Source organism: Hermetia illucens, chromosome 4, assembly GCF_905115235.1.
Source record: "Hermetia illucens chromosome 4, iHerIll2.2.curated.20191125, whole genome shotgun sequence".
Taxonomy (NCBI): domain Eukaryota; kingdom Metazoa; phylum Arthropoda; class Insecta; order Diptera; family Stratiomyidae; genus Hermetia; species Hermetia illucens.
Window position 1 is genome coordinate 98,311,597 of NC_051852.1, and position 18,723 is coordinate 98,330,319.

The 18,723-nt window shown below is 40.5% G+C and overlaps 1 protein-coding gene across 1 annotated transcript in view; it reads right to left on the reverse strand.

The window, feature by feature from the left end:
* Positions 1-18,723, reverse strand: part of LOC119655837 (sodium/potassium/calcium exchanger 4-like) — a 28,309-nt gene that overhangs the window by 3,927 nt on the left and 5,659 nt on the right. The window contains exons 2-7 of the mRNA XM_038061943.1: positions 11,625-11,786; positions 11,219-11,526; positions 10,915-11,149; positions 4,291-4,428; positions 3,968-4,204; positions 3,802-3,903 (exon numbers count right to left, since the gene is read on the reverse strand). Of these exons, the coding sequence (XP_037917871.1) occupies positions 3,802-3,903; positions 3,968-4,204; positions 4,291-4,428; positions 10,915-11,149; positions 11,219-11,526; positions 11,625-11,786 (1,182 nt within the window). The remainder of the gene's footprint in view (positions 1-3,801; positions 3,904-3,967; positions 4,205-4,290; positions 4,429-10,914; positions 11,150-11,218; positions 11,527-11,624; positions 11,787-18,723) is intronic.

Here is an 18,723-nt window from a genome sequence, read left to right on the forward strand (position 1 = left end):
ACAGTTATGCAATCTAGGCGCCAAAATAGATCCCTTTCCGATATCTGCACAAATAAATTTAATAATAGTATATTACCATGTTTTTTGCCGGAAAACCCCCTTAAGTTCATCCCAGAAATTCAAAATTTTGCAGCAGCATAGGCGATAATATAAAACATAATTTTGAAGGCAATCCAATTATGATATTATTAACAAAGTTATGGAACGTCAAAGTTTCGCATTTCACGTAAATTTACTGCACCTTAAGACGTGTATGCTGTCATCATCATGTAAACTGAACTTATATGAGAGGTGGGGTCCATGGGGACATTTTAGTTTTCCTTTTTTGGCTTTTTTTAATTATTTGCTCAACAGTGGGGAGACAGAGGGAGGGAGACATGTGCGGGTAGTAACCAATATAATTGATATGTATGTACGTGTTTACCAGCGGTTTTTAATTTACGTATGTGCTTTGCGTTAGATCAATTTATCAATGCGATAATAGACAATCTTTGTTTATTTAAGATGATTTATGTCGTATGTGAATCTTAGAGTTTTGAAAAATATTGCGGAATATTTGCAGGTGTTCAATTTATTTATTTCAATTTTTACCATTTTTTCCATTTTTACTTCAAAAATATCATACCAAATTTTGGTTCATATTCTTGGCAATTTTATAAAGAATCATAGCTTCAAATTTCATAACGATCGAGTTATTACTTTTTGAGCTAGAATTCCCGCAAATGAGAATAACCTCATTTTAAGAAAAACGCGTTAGGAAACAAGTTGTTTGAAAAATATCCTTTCGGATTTGCAGAATTTTTTTACTTTTAATTGTGGACAAACTGCAGTTACAACAAATGCAAATTCGCTAGCACACATTATTTACATTGCGCTACAAGATTTCGTGAAGACATAAAGCGACTACCTCCTGAGTAATGGACCCTGAGCCTATCTCCGATAATCTTTTGGTTCTACGCCTATAAAATCTAAAACAACACGAATTTCGCTTTGAAATTTCTGCAGCGTATTCCAGGATAGCTAAGCTAAAAAAAATTTCTTAATGTGATTTCCATCCTTAACGGAGGCGTGTACATCGCAGAATATATTTTCCACTACACGGAAGCAGCATAAGCTAGTATTACTGTCTAAAGTTTGCAACGCCGGCGATATGAGATTTAGATCTAATGTCGAAAATATCTGAGCAGCTAGTCTAGAATAGATTGATCCATGTTTATGAGAACCAAAAAAAAAATATTGGCAATATGATCTCCTTAAAGCCAGGCCAATTAAACAGTTCTTAGAAAGAGTAGTACCAACAAATATGATGCTACACGAGAAAAATGCATCCGGCGAAGCTGAGCGACTATAGTCGCTACTCCTGATTTCCCACTACCCGATACTACCTGACAACTCTATTTTGCCGTTACAATTAGATATGACCATCATTGGATATGCAGAAAAAATTGGAGTGACTATCATAGCACATACATAAAAGAAATGGAAAGCCTTAGAAATGAGGTAATTTGGGAAATTAAATCCTACGTTGAAACCGCTAGTCTCGGAAAGGAAACCTCCATAAAGATCAAAATTACCAAGCAATGGTTCACCAGAAACTAGAATTTCAGCTGCATCTTGAGGGTCGAACGACAAAAACGTCTGAATTACATTGCCCAAGACTAAGGTTCCGCTTCTATTTGAGCTTTGGCATTAGAAAAAACTTACAAGAAATAAACTTGAGTTCCACACCGATGCACACAGCATGCGTGTTAGCAGGAATGGCCTTCATTGATATCTTGGCGAGTAAGAGTCGGAACCTTTATAACGCAATATATACAATTGGCAAATTCCTTAACTATCATCAGCAACTGATATAAATAAAATTTATTCTTAAGTGGAGAAAGAGATGAATCTACATAGAAGGGACGCTGGACCCACAGAATTATCCCAGATGTTTCAAAGTGGATAATAGAGAAGTTGGCAACGGTCAAATACAATTCTTAAGCAGACACCGAGGTTTCTTACATACTTTGATCACTTTGGGCAGGAGGACTCGCTATATTGACCGGTACTGGAGATGATTGCGGAGAGTGCGAGGCTGTTGAGCACGTTCCGTTTGAATGAAGATTTGCCGCGCGCAGGGCGAAGATGGAAACTGTTGCATAATTGCTGATCTCACCCGAGAATATATGCTGGCTTCAGAAAAAACTTGAACAACGTGGAGAAGTTCATGAAGGCGATCCACGACTTATTCTTCAGGGATCTCTATAATAGAACATCATGTATAATGATGTACCCAACAATGCCGAGGTGGGTTACGACAACACAGCAATCATCAATCGATATGTTTCCAGCTTGTTTAGAAGGCTATGAAAACTTTCGCTGAAAAACCAGAAGCGGTGTTCATCACAAAATTCCGTAGGAGAAATTACGCTCGAATTAGAATTAGGAATCGCATCATTGCCTCTAAGCAGCCATAAGCTATCTTGTAGTAATGGTAGATGCAAAGTTAAATTTTAAGTAGCCCCTGCAGTATGCTTGCAACAAAGTGAGCAATACCGAACGTAGAATTTTCGCGACATAGGTTGTTTATAACCTATAGGTTGTTTATAACGAAGGTGGTGAGCGTTGACAACGTATCAGATGAATGAAGAACATATACATATATCGAAAAGTCTATCTCCTCGCTATTCCAGTCGTAAAACAGAGGCAAAAGGAGACGCATAACTAACTGCCAAGCAACTGCCAATGGGAAACCTGATGCGGCGAATAATAGGTTTTGAACGCGGTCAGCTCTACGACCAGATCTATCGAAAGTAAACTGAAATAAGTGAATGAGAGTAAAAGAAAGCCGCTAATATAAAAAAAAATCTAGCTGAATTGAGCTAACTCCGCTGTGTGTGTAACCTTATGGTCGATCCATGGGCAGGATTAATTAGGGAGAAGATTACCAGTGTAAAAGAAAACAAGAAAGTAGCCGAATTTTAATAAAGCCCTATTTTATCAAACACCGGATGAACTCTATGTCAATTCAACTTTTGTCCAAACCATCTTCTTCGTACCATCGAAGTCGCCCCCCTTGCAATTTATCCACAATCAGTGCAATACAATATCAATCGTGCAAGTTCTCATTTCGAATAAGATATGCCACTGTTCCAAAGTACCATGTAGCGCTGTTCATAGTATTTGAAAGCCAGTACCCAGAGCCATAGTTAGCATACGACACTGGCTTAGATTTTTTATTTGAAGCATTCTTCCGATGTATCAATCGGAAAGGTCACCAGTTGTGGAACGCCCCTTCATCCAAGTTGCAATGGGCTTGAAGCAATTTTCGGGTATTCAAATTATCAAATCGGTGCTACTGACAATAGTAGTGTCTGTCTCATTGAGAGCGGTGTTCAGAAATTCAGTCTCAGACCGTGCTGCGTGAGGCGTTCACTGCACTTGCCTGGAGATCACCTGTATAACGTGACATCATCTGCCTGGAGCAGTAGATGGGATTTCCCGTATAACACCAAAAGAAATGGACTGGAAGCGGTTTCGATATACTTGCCACATTGAAGCTTTACCCTCCTCCCATTACGGTAGACCAATTTAGGTCAACGCCCGAATTCCTCTTGCACTAGGTTTTTCCATAAAGTATAACATATGCTCTTATATAGTACACTGTCAAACTGTCTGTCAAACGAAATTTTGATCATATACGTCAGATTAATATATGATCAAAATTTCGTTTAATGCTCTATAATATTGTATTAGGGGTAGCACGTTTCTAAGATAATCAAGGATAAGAATAAATATTATGTATTTACTAATATTCACCTCTTCGCAACGAAATAGCACATGCGAATGCTTCCGGAGTAGCCGACCCAGCTGCCAATATAGTGAGACCCGAAACAACCGCCGGTATTCCCAAAGAAGAACCTATTACCAAATAAAAAAATCCTTTCAATACCTCCAAAATAATAATATATTGAGGTTAACTCACCGAAAATCGTTAGCATCCATAGAATAAAGTAGGCATTGAGAGCAATAAATACTATACATACGAAAAAGGTTACCATGTAAAAACGACGGTTGGTTTTCGGATTTGGGCAAGCACAAGCCAATATAAATCGAATAGGCCAAGAATACCACCACCAAACTTTCGAAATAAAGTTGCCTCTAGGTAGTTTGAATGGGCTAGAGCCACTGCCTTCGCTGTCTTCTTCTACTTTATGGTTATCTGAAGGGTTAGAAATTCTCATTTATTTAAAACAAAAATAGAAACTGAGGACACGCAATTATAAGAGATAATAATACAATAAATACCTTCGGATGTGTTAACCGGGGAAGTTAGCGTGAATTCCGTTGGCGTTATCACGTATACTCCAGATTGTGGACGCTCATTATGTTTCTTGTGGAAAGGCAACTTTCCCTTTGCGCTCTTCTCACCAGGAGTTTTAAAATCTAAGACAGAGATGCAAGTAAAGTGAACAAAGCTGAAATGTGTGTCCACATTTTTATTTTTTACAGTGATTATAAATTAAGAAACTAGTTTTTTTCCTCATTTTTACTTTCTTTAGCATACAATTGTTCCGAGACCACGTGCCTTCTTCATCAGTGCTAATACCTAATATTAATTCATTACTTAGCTAATAGGTGTTAGCATTGATGAAGGAGGCACGTGATCTCGAAACAATTGTATACTAAAGAAAATAAAAAATTTACAGAATAAGGAAAAAAAACTAGTTCTTTTCTTAATCTAAAGTGAAAAACTTCATAGATGAAACCATCTAAAGAATGTAAAATGTGCTTCGAAAAAATATTTGTTGGGACGTCCTCTCAGATTCAACTTTATATTATTACATAGTGCAACTACATATAGTTATACAAAACATATGACTTAGTAACCGCGCACTATTTCATTTTTGTAACTATGTATAGTATCTTAACACTGTAATAAGCCAAGAAGTAGTAGACCTAAAAAACCTTTCTACTTTTGACTAGCCTTCTCTCGCCGAAAAATGTTCTGTAAGTATTGACCAGCGTTCAAATATTAAGATCATTGCAGCCATCAACAAAAATTCTAAAAAAAATAAAAGAAACAAAACAATATTAAATTCGACGAGGGCGATCACACCGCAAAGAGTAAAGATACCCCCTCAGCGGAAAATATGAGTTTTGACTCATTTTTATGGCTATCGAATCAATATCAGTTACACCCGGTAAACTCCATTCATTCTATCCACGAGCTAGGGTGTCTAACACCTAACGCATCAGACATAAAAGAATTCTTCCACATACATATTTACTATGAAAGTATTCATACTTACCAACAGCAGGCGTTCCGTATTCCCACAGACACTGCGCAGCACACGTCCGAATTCTTACAAAAAAAAATCGAAAACGTTACAAGAAGCGAGTAATTCTTCCGTTGAGGGCTAGACTATATCAAAATGCACCTCTCAAGAATTCATGTGTACGGAGCAATGCGTCCTTCTATTTGATTTGTAGTCTTCTTGGCCTCCACCGATGACATATCTCACACGCTGCGTGCTGGATACAGAACGGCTACTGCTAGATGTCAAACTATTAATATTATCATAGTAACTGTACGGAAGAATTCTTTTGTATCATACACGTTCAGTGCTGGACACGCTACTTGTTGGATAGGATGAATAGACCTTTACGCGGCGTCAAACAATGAAAGTTCAGACTTCAAGACTGCAAGACCCGAGGATAAGGCTTTATTTTGTAATCGACCAAAGCAAAGAACGTTTTTGATAAGAACAGAAATTTGTGGCCTAACAGCTTGCAAATTTTGAAACCTTATCGCTACCAAAACGTTAACAACGCCTTGGATAGGAACTGATCTCACGCCAAAGGCCTTTCGACATCGAAAACGGATTATGATTATTCTGGAATGTGCACAAGCTCCTCGATATCGCTTTCGCTTTCTCCAACTTCAGCGGGAATCCCAACGTTATAAGTTGGACATTCTGGGCCTAAGCTTCTAAGGACTTCAGAAAGTACTCCTCTCCCTCTTGCGGCAATGTGTTTTTGTACTCTAGAAAGTCGTGTGGTAGCAGACGTAAATCCGGTGTCGGGTTGTTTCTGACCGCTACCACAAGCCGCGCTCCCTTCACCCGAGAACCCGTTGTTGACAGGATCCTGACTGCAAAATTCCGATCCACGTTAAGGAGTCTCACAATTGAGGAGTGCTATAGACCAAAAGAGACTTCCGATATAGTGGAGAAGAATGCTTTATACGAGTATTTACACAGTTCAGGAGACGCTGACCATGATGGGTGATCTGAATGCCAAGGTCGGTTCTAACAACAGCTTGCTTGAACATGTGATGACTTAACACGGCCTTGGCGACTGTAACAATAATGGCGGGAGGTTAAGTTTTCACCGCTACGTCATTAATGTTCATTATTGTTCCAGCACACATTATAGAAAGCTATAAAGTTAGTTGGGTTTCAACTTGCCGACACCGTACGGGCAATCAGATTGACCAATTTTCCAGTTGATTTAGGAAAGTTGCGCCGACATCGGCCCCGAAATGAATCACCATTTGATGATCACTAACCTTCACTTGCGTCTTGCCTCCCCAACTTCTCTGTAACCCCCACCCAGTTCAGAATTGACTCCTTGTGTCATCCAGCCGTTGCTTTTTTGATTGGATGGCAGATACCCTGAGCGGCCCGCCTAAGAATATCGACGCGCATTGGGTGTGCTCTTTTCTCGAATAATACACAAATCGTCGGCCACGTCCCTAAGACGCGTCACAAGATCTGGTTGGCTGCGAAACCGGAATCGAAACGAGGTCGATGAACGGCGTGATGCACTCGAACTGTGATTCTGTGCGAAGTCCGGAGAAGTTCAACGTATTATGCGCAATATCAAAAGGGGAATTGTTATTGCACTAGTCATATAAGCGAAAGATGCTGCCGAACGCAATGATCTCAGAAGTGTATAACGCATCATCAAAGAGTTTACATGTGGTCCCAAATCTTTCGATGATTCTCCAAGATGACGACCAACTGAACGCCATGGTTCTTAACCGTATTATCTGGATGAAATGGCTGCTCAACGCAACATTCGAATACAGGCTGCTTCTCCAGGCAGAAGAGAAATCATTAAATCATTTCGGTCATCAATGCACCCAAAAGGAGTAAAGTAAGCCGCTGGGCGTGACGGTTTCCTCGCAGTGTAATTTATCGCTGCACCTCTACTACTTCCACTCTTACGAAAATCTTGGGGATCTGAAACCCTCTCCAGAGAGAGGAAGAAGGGGATGATGGTTAAGATTCGAAGAAACTAACCGATTTTTGAGTGTGACAATTGGGGAGGTATTTGCGTGCTCTCCGCTAAAATAATCCTGGAACGCATTAAAGAACACCACAAATGCTTCATCAATAAAGAGAGTAGGCTGAGTTTCGCTCCGGATCTTCCTATATTGACCGCATCAATACCCTGTGGAATAGTGCGGAGAATTTGGATCTTCGCTTCGCCTGTTCTTCATCGATTTGAAGAAAGCTAACAAGTTGTCACTCTCCCTATATCTGCCTTAACGAGCAGAGCATCGGAGGCGTCGATAGATGTTACCAGCAAGATTAAGCCAAGACTATTCTGTGCTATTGCTCTTTCTGTGTTGCTACAGGGGAGTAGTACATGAGAAGCTACCCGCACTCTTATTCAAAAGCTCCGGAGTACGCTGGCCTAATATTATTCCAAGTGAAGAGAGGAAGTAACAGAAGATAGGTCTTTAAGGAGGGAAGACAATTGCATTGCTGGCTACGCTATACAGCAGAATCCATTCTTCTCGTAAGATAAACGACAGCTGGGTCGCTCCAGGCGCCATGGAACCATGGAAGGGGAACTGAAGCGTATTTCAGGAAACCGCGGGCGATGGTGCGAAGATGTGGTTGACGCGCTATACACCACCAAGGCCTAAATAGCAACCATATATAAGGCCATTTTCTTCTGGATAGGTTATCAGATCCCTTAGTCCTTCCTTCAGCGGAGGATACAACGAATCACAGAGTAGGTACGCAAAGGCAGCTAGCTGCGGACGGATTTTCACGGTTAATCTTCCCAGCTTTATAGATACCAAGTTACTAACGACAAAGGGCAGCTGAAAGCTGTTTAAAGTGAACCAATTCGTAAATAAATCAATCCGAAATTGCAAATGGAAGGTGAATAAGAGTAAACAAAGAATATAACAAGTCGAAAACCGGGAGCTCGGAGCTTGAATGAATGGAAGGTTATGTTCATTTTTTATGTAAGAATGTTTGGCTACGCGATGGGTTATAGCTCGTAGTGAATGTCCACTGTATATGTCCTCTATTCATTTCGTTGTGGTACTCACATTTTATCTCATGTGGAGTAGTAATTTGACGCAAAAAAGGCAACTTTAACCTACTATAACCTCGTTAAAAATAGTAGGATTTAAACAAAAATTTCGAGTATGATGATTTACACCTTCTCCCCTCCTCATCAATAGGAGTAACCATTTCTGAGGAAATGGGTGTGACAAACAGACAGGCAAACGGACAGTCAGGCAGTAAACCGATTTTAACAACTACAAAAACTTAAAAATTAGAGCTCATATGATGCAACAATGCCCGAAAAGAAACAAAGAAATCGGATGAAAAAGACAAAATTAATAAAACGTGAAAAGTATTTAGCGGAAAGAGCAAAAAAATTAAGTCAAAAAAAAAAAGTACAGGGGCAGAAAAATTGACCATAATCCTGAAAAGAGAAGAGAAAACGAATAAAGTTTGAGGACTCCCCTTCTCCCTAAATTTTTTAACTTCAACGTAAAACTTTCGCAAAATTTCATCACAACCCCGAAACTTGTCCGCATTATGCGCGGAGGAAAGAGGCCGGCGCACAAAATTACGGGGGTCATCCCATATGTCAGATTCGCGGAATCGAATTTTTTTTTGGCATCAATTGTATCTAGATATAGTGTAGAATATATGGGTAAAGTGATTTTTTGATATTCGGAGTCGTTCGGAAATTATTGAGTTAAACGCGTGATAAGTCACTTGCCAGATTTATGTCGATCGCCGTAATAAAGCTCGTATTTATCGATCCGAATGACGTTCGAATGACTTCGCTAAAAGGGCGAAAAATGAAGCCAAGGCTGTATATGTGTTTCTTCAAGAAACCTAAGGCTTATGGATTAGGTATAGCAGATTAATGGTCAGTTAAGGTTTTATGGCTAAAAATCGCGTTTTTCTTGAAACCGCATGTTGAAAATCGGCTGCCACCATAACCCAAAATCTATCTAACGAAATTCTTTGAAATTTTCAGGACTTATTCAGAACATGTTTTTACGGTCCGCAAACTAGGATAATTGCGATTCGTTCAGTAACTTTTTTTTATTCATTGAACAAACCGTGAAAAAACACCAAAATTCAAAAAAAAGTTTAGCACGGCACCAATAATTTAGTTTTTTATATTTTTTAATAGTCCTAGTTTGCGGACTGTAGTTAAGTCCATACGTTAAAATGGCGTCTACTTTTTTCTTTAAGATAATCACAGCGCCCTCTAGCGTGGCAGCAGAAAACACCTTTTGTTGGGTGTATTAATTGTCCTGTATTTCAATAACCAACTATGCGATCGGGGTGGAAAAATTACTGCGCTCAAAATATCGTTCAATCTATGGTGAAAAATTCATGTTTGTATCTTTATCCAGTTCTTCACAAAAAATTTCTAAAAAAAAGGCAAAAAACGGCCTTCACCCGGGATGACCCCCTTAAACGAAGAGATATCCATTCCATACAAAAGTAAAGAAGTACTCTTCTCCTTTCAGTATGCAACCGTAAAGGCTCGTAGATTCAGAGGCTTCTGGAAGAGACTACTTATGAGACATTATGTCTCAAGACGAACACAGGAAACGATAAGTGTTTAGGGTCTGATACCAAAGAAAGGATAGAAAACTCTATTCTACAAGATGGGGTGGAAAAATAAGGCTTAGGAACACTTGCTTCGGGAGAAAAGACATGTAACCTAAAGTATGAAAGAAGTCAAGTGTACGTATAGACCGCTTTTCATGAAGGTCTGAGGCTAAAGAAGCATGGTCTGAGGATGCGATCCATTGTGGATCTTTCTTTTCAATCGCGACACCCGTGTCTTGAAGACAATGCAATTTTGTAAATTAACACGTGAGAGGCTAAAGTGTCCAAAATGACTTCCACAATCCCGAGCCCGGATAGCAAAAAGACGATCAAACGCATGTCGATGGGACATTGAGGTTTCAACATTTTGCTGGCTGACCTGCAACATCAATTTCGCCAGCTTTTTCGGTTTTGGTATAACTTCTCTAGGTCGAATTCGACCAAAGATGATGATCACAGACAACCCATGAAGTCATTACAACAGCCTACAGGGAAGGGTCGAGGTCCTTAATCGATTGTAGTCATTATCGACGAATACACTTGACTTGTTCATACAATTTCTTGAGTTAGTTTTGGGCAAGGGGGCAAGGGAAACCTACTTTCCCTATTTTTATGGCTATAATTTATTATATCACGCAAAGGAGAAATTCGTGGTAGCATGACAAACAAACAAGGGCTAAACCAGGATATGAATCTGAGGCATAAGGCGTATCCACTAACTCAATACAATAAACAATAAGCAGGCTCGATAAAAATATTAGACTAGCCCCAATTAAAATTTCAATAATTATGGTTTATTTGAAAGAGAGACTGAATGTGGAACATTTGTCGTCTTTGGTATGCCTGCGAAATGACCAACTTGCATGAGAGTCAACTTCTCGATTTTTCGTGCAGTGCATTAGATGTGTTAATAGTAAAACTGAAATATAATCTCATTGCAAGTGAAGTAGCGGAAAAAATAACAATAAAATTACCTTATGCTATACAAAGAAGTGATGGAAAAGTATATACATATATGCTACCACCAGGTTTATTTTCTTACCATATCTTGTTGTTATGCAGCAGTTCAGCTGATCCTCCACAAATGTCCTCAGTCTATTCTTCATTTTATAATTCGTTAGAATGATAGTGACGTAGTACAAAATGCAAAAAAATAAAAGTATACATGATTCCGTAAAAGTAATTATTCCACCCCAAACGACGAACATCAATACACATGTATGGAATATGTAAATTACGGAATCTCTGCAAACAGGCCACCAGTCAAGTTGGATTGGCTAAAACGGAAGCTTTACGATAATCCTCATTGTAACATTATCACTCCTTAGATAAATGACAAATTATACTTTTTTGATAGCCAGACCCGCTATTCCTGGTACTGCCAACGTATTGTACATAAGTCCTCCGATTATACTGCCCATACCCATTTGCGAATTTGTTATAAGCGTACTTATTGAGTTTGTAAAAAAATCAGGCAGGCAGGCCGCAGTAGCCATAACTATCGCAGCACCCACATCCTTCGGAATATTCAGGTCTTCACAAATACACTCCACTGTTGGCAAGAAGTAATAATTGCAGATGCATGCTAGAAATGAGAAGCTATAGATGGCGCCGACAAGATACAATATAAAAGCTCCATTTTTCAGTTGTTCATCTGAAAAGATAAATTTTTAATACAAGAAGTCTATTTAAAAAAAATCCTGATTTGATCCTTCTACAAGGGTAAATAAAAGAAAGAAAGAAAAGCCTGACCTGTGAACAAATCTGCTGGAAAAGATCCCCCTGATCCTGATGAATCACTGCAGTTGTTGTTTGTTGTTGCATTCAATTCACTTTGTCGACCAATGAATCTGCTTATAACACTGAGTCCGTTTCCATTTTCTGATGACAGGGATACTAGTTTTCTTCCAACATCTGCAAAAATCAAAAGCTACTGAAAATTATGTGCAAGAACGTAAACGGCCTGGAACATTGTTATAAAAATGTCTACTTTTGTGCCAGCGCGAAAGTGATCGCAAACGCAAAAACAAAATTGCCTTCATATTCATAAACCTCAGAAAATTCAAAATACGACCTAACTCCCAATTGCCCATAAAATCGACACTTTGAATATAGCTTCACCACGGAAATGCCGTCCGTATTGTCACAAGAAGTCGAACGTTTTCCTCACGTCTTATAAGCAGGCTGTAGTGGATGTCCTCCAATTGATACCGAGAAGGATATCAGTGTTAAGCGCAAAAAATGCACGCTCAACCGATCTAATAGTGCTTTCAAAAACTTTGGCGAATTATCGAGATTTAACAGTTAAGGCTCTTTTTTGAAGTCAAGCGAGCATTCTTGCAATTAATGCGGAAATAGCATTAAGGAGGCAGGGATTGACGATTGAGGATAAGGTAGTTGAGATACTGTTATCGCATCGCTATAGAAGGTATTTTGTCTAATCCGAACGATTTCTTATTTATCGAGGCCGCAATCAGCCTCAACGTTACTAAGACTGACAAAGCTGACGGGACGAATATCCTCACGTTGGTTTGGATAAATAAATAGTTGAGTAAAAAGGTTTGGTATGGTAAGTTGGGTTAACTACGATTTCGAAATGAAAATTCCAGTGGGGTGCTAGAAAAAAACTGAAAATATTTTTTTGAGAATTTCGGGGTCCTAATTCCGCATCCACTTGATGCCGAACTTAAAAAAAATGTTCAGCTCTGGCCAAGCTTTTGTTGTCATGTTGTATTCTGCGAATAATATAAAGGAGCACTAAACACCTGCGAGCCGCTTCGATCACGCTGCTCACAGGGCAGAGGTGGGGCAGCGTCTGACGATTTGCTTTTGCCCTGGTAAGAAACCGTAAAGCCGTCATCACCTCATATTTTTTTTTTCCCGAGTCACTGGTTCATGGTTCACCTTCACGTATTTCCGTTCAATGTTGCTATTATGAAGGATAGCAACATCAATAATATACGGGGAGCGACCGGTGTTGTCAATTAACAGCACGTCAGGCTTGTTGTGTGGTGTATGACGATCAACTATCAACTATATGCAACTATCAAATAATGCGTGTGGCCTATACCGGCAAACCGGACATGCTCTCGTGGTCATCCCATGTTTGTATGCAAGGTTTTGATGAATCACCTTACCTGCCTGTTTGTGTATTGCACCAGTGCCATTTCAGTCCAGCCAGAAATGAGATAGTCCAACGTAACGCCGAACTGCACATTCTCTGCCGTTCTCCACCCGCTCTTTCATTATGAGCTTTTTATAAGCTCGGGTGGTGCTCACGCCGTCCTGAATGGCACACATAAATTACTCCTTCTCAGCGAACATCTCCCCAACACATAGCCGCCTGTTCGACAAATGCAAATCGACAAATGGCTGCCAAAAACAATTCACGTGTTTACCGTGCATTGCCTTCGACTTCCATTCATCGATCCGCTCTTGGTCCGACTTCAATCCACTCAGATGTTTCAAAGATCGATTCTTCAAGTTAAATGGTGTCAGCCCACAGCCTGCCAGGGACTCACCTTTTCTTCGCTGTAAAAATAAGCGCATAGTGAGTCGACTGGGCGGTGATGTTGTGCAACTACGTCAACCACGCCCCTGCCTCCGATCTCCTATTTCACGGCAAAGTATCCGCGGCTGGACGTTTTCCAGATCGATTTTCGTCCACGGCCATATTCCGAATCATTACGCCAATGAAGGGATAGCGAATACATTAAATACGCATAATTTATTCCTCCCCGAGAGATGCGATTTCAGTATCAGCTTAATACGTCGCAAGAATTTGGACAGCAGAGCATCCTTAAGAACCTTGCAGGATTCGTTGGTATTTGTGGAAGTCTGTCGAGGTCATATCCTGGAAGTAGAGGTCACCAATGCTATGCTTGGCATGCGGCTCGTGATAGCCTTTGCGGATGGTTTGGATACGACAATTCTCTATTCAAAATTCCAACCGAATATCACGGTTAAACATGTCTACTAACAGACTTCGAAGGTGGTCGTCAGTACCGGCATACAACTTGATGTCATCTAAGTACATCAAGTATGTTAGCTCGCACTTAGCACGCAGCCCATACTTTATTGCAAAACCATACCTTCTAGCATTATTCAGTTAGCATGAAAAGGATTCAGTACCATGCAAAACCAACGGGGACTCAACGAATCCCCCTGGAAGATGTCTCTCCGTAGATGGATGGGCTCTGAATTATTGGCACCCTCAGATGAATGCATATAGGGTAGTATGTTAGCCTTCCATGATTGTGGCCAACAACTTCATTAGTTTGGAATCAATGAGTCAATGCGATGCAGCCATTCAGACTGAAGCTATCCAGTAAGAGTAGAACAAATTCATTAGTCTGCCTGTCTTCTGTCAACAGTTCCCCGACATATGGCTTATCCTGGCAAATGTTTCCAATTAGAGATCCCTTTTCAGACTATTCTCAATTCTCCCTATTCTAGTTCCGAATTGCAATATCCCAACCCAGATTTCGCGTCAAAAGCTGCAACTATTTCAAAATGAACTATATTTTACCCACAAGCAGGCAGACAGCTCTTAATTGACAGATTGCATCCAATAGTCTTAAAAAAGGAATAAAGAGTTAAATAATAGCAGTTGGATGAAAAATACAAACCCAACAAAATTCATAGAGCATAAAAGTGGAAAAGAAAAGTAGAGAAGAGGCCGCGGGGCATGAAAGGGAGAACACTTGACTAGCCAAAGTCGCGGAAGAATGCAACAGGGGCTGCCAAGAGCAAAGGAAGAAAATCCTCAAAAGAGATCACGGAAGCCCGAATCAAGGTGTTAGCCACTGCACTAATGGGAATAGGTGACATTAAAAAGAGATTACGTCCCTGATTTATGATTAACTCTAAGAAAGGTAATAGACCGATATTTTCCATAAGGTCAAATTTCATACAAAACTAATGGACTTTGGAGGAAGCTTTAGTCAAACCAAAGGAATGCAAAAGGGAGATTTTATAGGGGAGCTGAAGGAATCTAATGGCAACACGACGATAAGCTTCGCTGTGTTTCTAGCGATTAATTAGTGTGTGTTGATTCTTATTCGCCAATTATGATATTCTATGGCTCGATAAGAGATGGAACTTCAACAGATGTTATACCATTGAAAATCCTAGTAGTAGTAAAGTGCTCCTTCTATCACTTTACCTCATAAACGAGAATGAGGTGCCTACCGTTAACGTCACTCACAAAACCATCGAAAAGCTTACGGCCGTAGGCTGCACTGCACTTCTCATACCAGAGTTCCAGGGCGTCCCCCTCACTCCTGTTCACACCCATCAGCAGAGCTCTCATCTCCTTGCGTTCTGCGTTTCATCTTCATATTTCCAGAGTTAACCAGGCCTTCACCAGCACCAAAGTTAAAGATATTTCTGATGCGCCCCTGTGAATTGGGGTTTAAAAATCCACTCAAAGCTTGTAATAAAAGGCGACTAAAAGAAATATAAATTTGTGGGCTAGCAGCCTGTGAATTTCGAAACTCTATTGCAACCGAAACGACAACAACGCCGCGATTAAGGACTGAGCTCACGGCTACAACATTTGACTATCAAAAATGGATTGTGAGCACGCTCCTCGAACGGTATTAAGGATCCCCAGAATGCTGATTTCACCAATCTCTGCGAGAATTCCAGTCATATAAGGTGGCCATTCTGAGCCTAAACAAAGTGGTTCTTGGAAAGAACTCGTCTCCCTCTTGGTGCAATGTGCTTTTGTACTATGGAATCCGGTGACGGATTATTATTAACGGCTACTGCAAGAGGAGCTTTCTAGACCTGGGACCCAATCACTGACAGGATTTTGCAAGATTCAGATCCAAGTTAAAAAGCATCGCAATTATAGTGGAGAAGGATGATGTCTATGATAATTTACACACATCTCAGGAAACGTTTCCTAAACATTGTGATCGTAATGGGTGAATGCCAAGGTGGACTCTGACAGCACCTGGCTCGGACATGTGGGGGGAAGCATGGGCTTGGTAACGATAATGGTGAGAGGTTTATAAATTTCTGCAGCTTGCACCGCTTCATCATTGGTAGCACATTGTTCAAGCACGGAACTTGCCATAAGGTCCGTTGAGTATTAAATCCACCGTGCTAGCAATGAGACTGACCACTTTGCGAATGTACGTAACATATGTCGTTTAAGAGTGGGAGAGCTATCTTGTTTATCGGACGGCAGATACACTGGGTAACCTGCCTGAGAACATCGATGAGCATTGGGCACTATCAAAATTGCACTTTCGATCGTTGGCCTGCCTGCCTGACTGCGGAATCATGGAAACGGATCAATGAAAGGAGTGGATTGAAGGCAGCATTGACTGCTGCAAGCAATACCGAGTGTAACACGGCCGAACTTCCAAAACTTGTGAAATCCGGGAAAGTTCAATGTAGTGTGCACCGTGGCAAGAGGGAATTTGCCGCAGATAGCGATGATTTCACAACCCTATACCATATCACCATGATCAACAACTGAAGAGGTGGTAGGAAAATTTCACCACGGCCCATAGCCGCACACATATCACCTCCAGTGAAGTTCCGCCTCTTATGGATTATACGGACTGCTCCTCCAAATAGAAACAAACTCATCTCAGCCATCAAGGCATTGAAACGGAGTGAAGCCGCTGGAGTTGAAGTTCTTCCCGGAGAGCTATTCATCATCTGCAGTTACCACAGATTTGCTATTTCCAATCATGTAGAAATCCAAAGAATCCGAGATGATGATTAAAATTTCAAAGAACTGTACCCGTCTTGAGGGCGACAATTGGAGGGGAACTTGCCGTCGCAAAGATAATAGATAAAATAATATTGGAATGCATCAACGAGCCTCTTGAAACTTTGAACGACATAATACAGGTTGGATCTCGCTCAAATCCCTTCTACATTAATCACATCAACAACCTGTGGATCATTTGGAAGCAAGTGTCAAGAGATCGCCGTTGCACCCGCTCTCCATCGATTTCGAAAAAGATTCCGACACAGTCTTAGGGGGGGGTTGTCTGGTGTAACGACGAAAGTAATAAGTATTATCAAAGCAGTAGCTCTTATGATATCGCAGAAAGCCACGACCGCGTCGATATTACATCTCCGAGGAACTTGAGGTCGAAAGCAGAGTCCACCAGCCCTCCATCTTGTCACCGATATTATTTCTTTTTGTGACGCTCTTCGTGCTGCCTTGTCCAGCATACGCGGGGGAATTCAATGGACCATTACATCTTTCCTCAAACGCCTCGACTACACTGATGACATCTGTTTGCCCTCCCGCCGAGTCATAGATATTGAAGACATTGACCAAATAGTTCTGGATTTGGAACAATATAGAACAAGTAGATTCGAACTTGGAATAACCACGAAGGTCCTCAGTCTGACAGTCTCACTAACTCGATTAATTAAAGCATCGGAAACGTCAATCAATTTGTATATCTAGGAAGCATCGTTTCAGCCGAATGTTCCCTGCTTCCTGCGTTGCTGTATGGGAATCGCACATGGAAAATAACTAAGTTACTAAAAAAACTCATCAGCATACGCTGATAATATTTCGAACACGGTCGGCTAATAGGCTAATTATCCGCGGGCGAGTTGATCAATAGGCAGAAGTGGCAATGAATAGGTCACACATTAGAGAGGGGCGACAACACCATGGCTGATTACGCCTTGCAATGGAACACACTCTTAAAAGACGGCCAATGAACGTGTTGCCCCAGGAGCACTTGGCTTTTCTCATTTCTGGAAAAAAGCCGGATCGTGGAATTTCAGGGGCCCCTAGGAGCAAAAGCTACCACTACAAATAAGCCAAGGTAGTAGAGTAACTATTAAGGGGGTCATCCCGTGTGAAGGCCGTTTTTTTTGCCTTTTTTTGAAAAATTACTTTGGAGGACTGGATAAAGTTAGAAATGTGATTTTTCCATCATATGTTTACCGATATCTCTAGTATATGTGATAAATTTTTCAGCTTGATATCGTAACTAGTTTTTGGAATACGTGTCAATTTATGCACCCATCTCCAAAAAAAGGTGTTTTTCTGCTGCCACGCTGGAGGGCGCTATGTTCATTTGAGGAAAAAAAACTAAACAGCATTTTAACGTGGACAGAAAATATTAAAAGGTAAATTTTTGGTGGGCTTTTAAACTTAATTTTTTGGATGAATATGAATATGAATAAAAAAAACGACCTGTCCGATTGCAATTATCCTAGTTTGCGGACCGTAGAAATATGTATTAAAGAAGTCGTGAAAATTTCAAAGAGTTTGGTTGGATAGATTTTGAGCTATGGTGGCAGCCGATTTTCAAGATGCAGTTTCGAGAAAAACGTATTTGAAAATTTAAATGTGGTTATCAATAGTAAAATTTTAACCCACTATTAATCTGCTATACCTGGTCCATAGAGAGCATCCTCCGTTTCTTCAAAAAAGTTTTGTAAGGCCGATTGTTGCTCTCTGGTTTCCATTCTGGCTCTTTTAGCGAGGTCAGTCGATCGTCATTGGGACCGCCAAATTCGCGCTTTATTATGGCGGTCGACATAAACCTGACATATGTGACCAACTTGACATCCCATTGTCACTAGGATTTTGAGAATGCCATTGAATCTTTCATTGAAAATAATTACAGCCAGAAAAGTGGCTATTTCTACGACCTTGGCCCCAGAATGAAGGTGTTTAGGAGCGAAAGTCCATTTAACGACTCATTGTTATTTTGGGTCTCTGCTCCTAAACATCTGTTCAAGAGATCATCTCGTGACAAATCTTCGGAGATTGGTTTGATGACTGTTTGAACTTCTTCAGTCAAAGGTGCCTTCTCGTGGTGGAAACTATCCAGTTCTCCTGTAGCTTCCGCTTTGC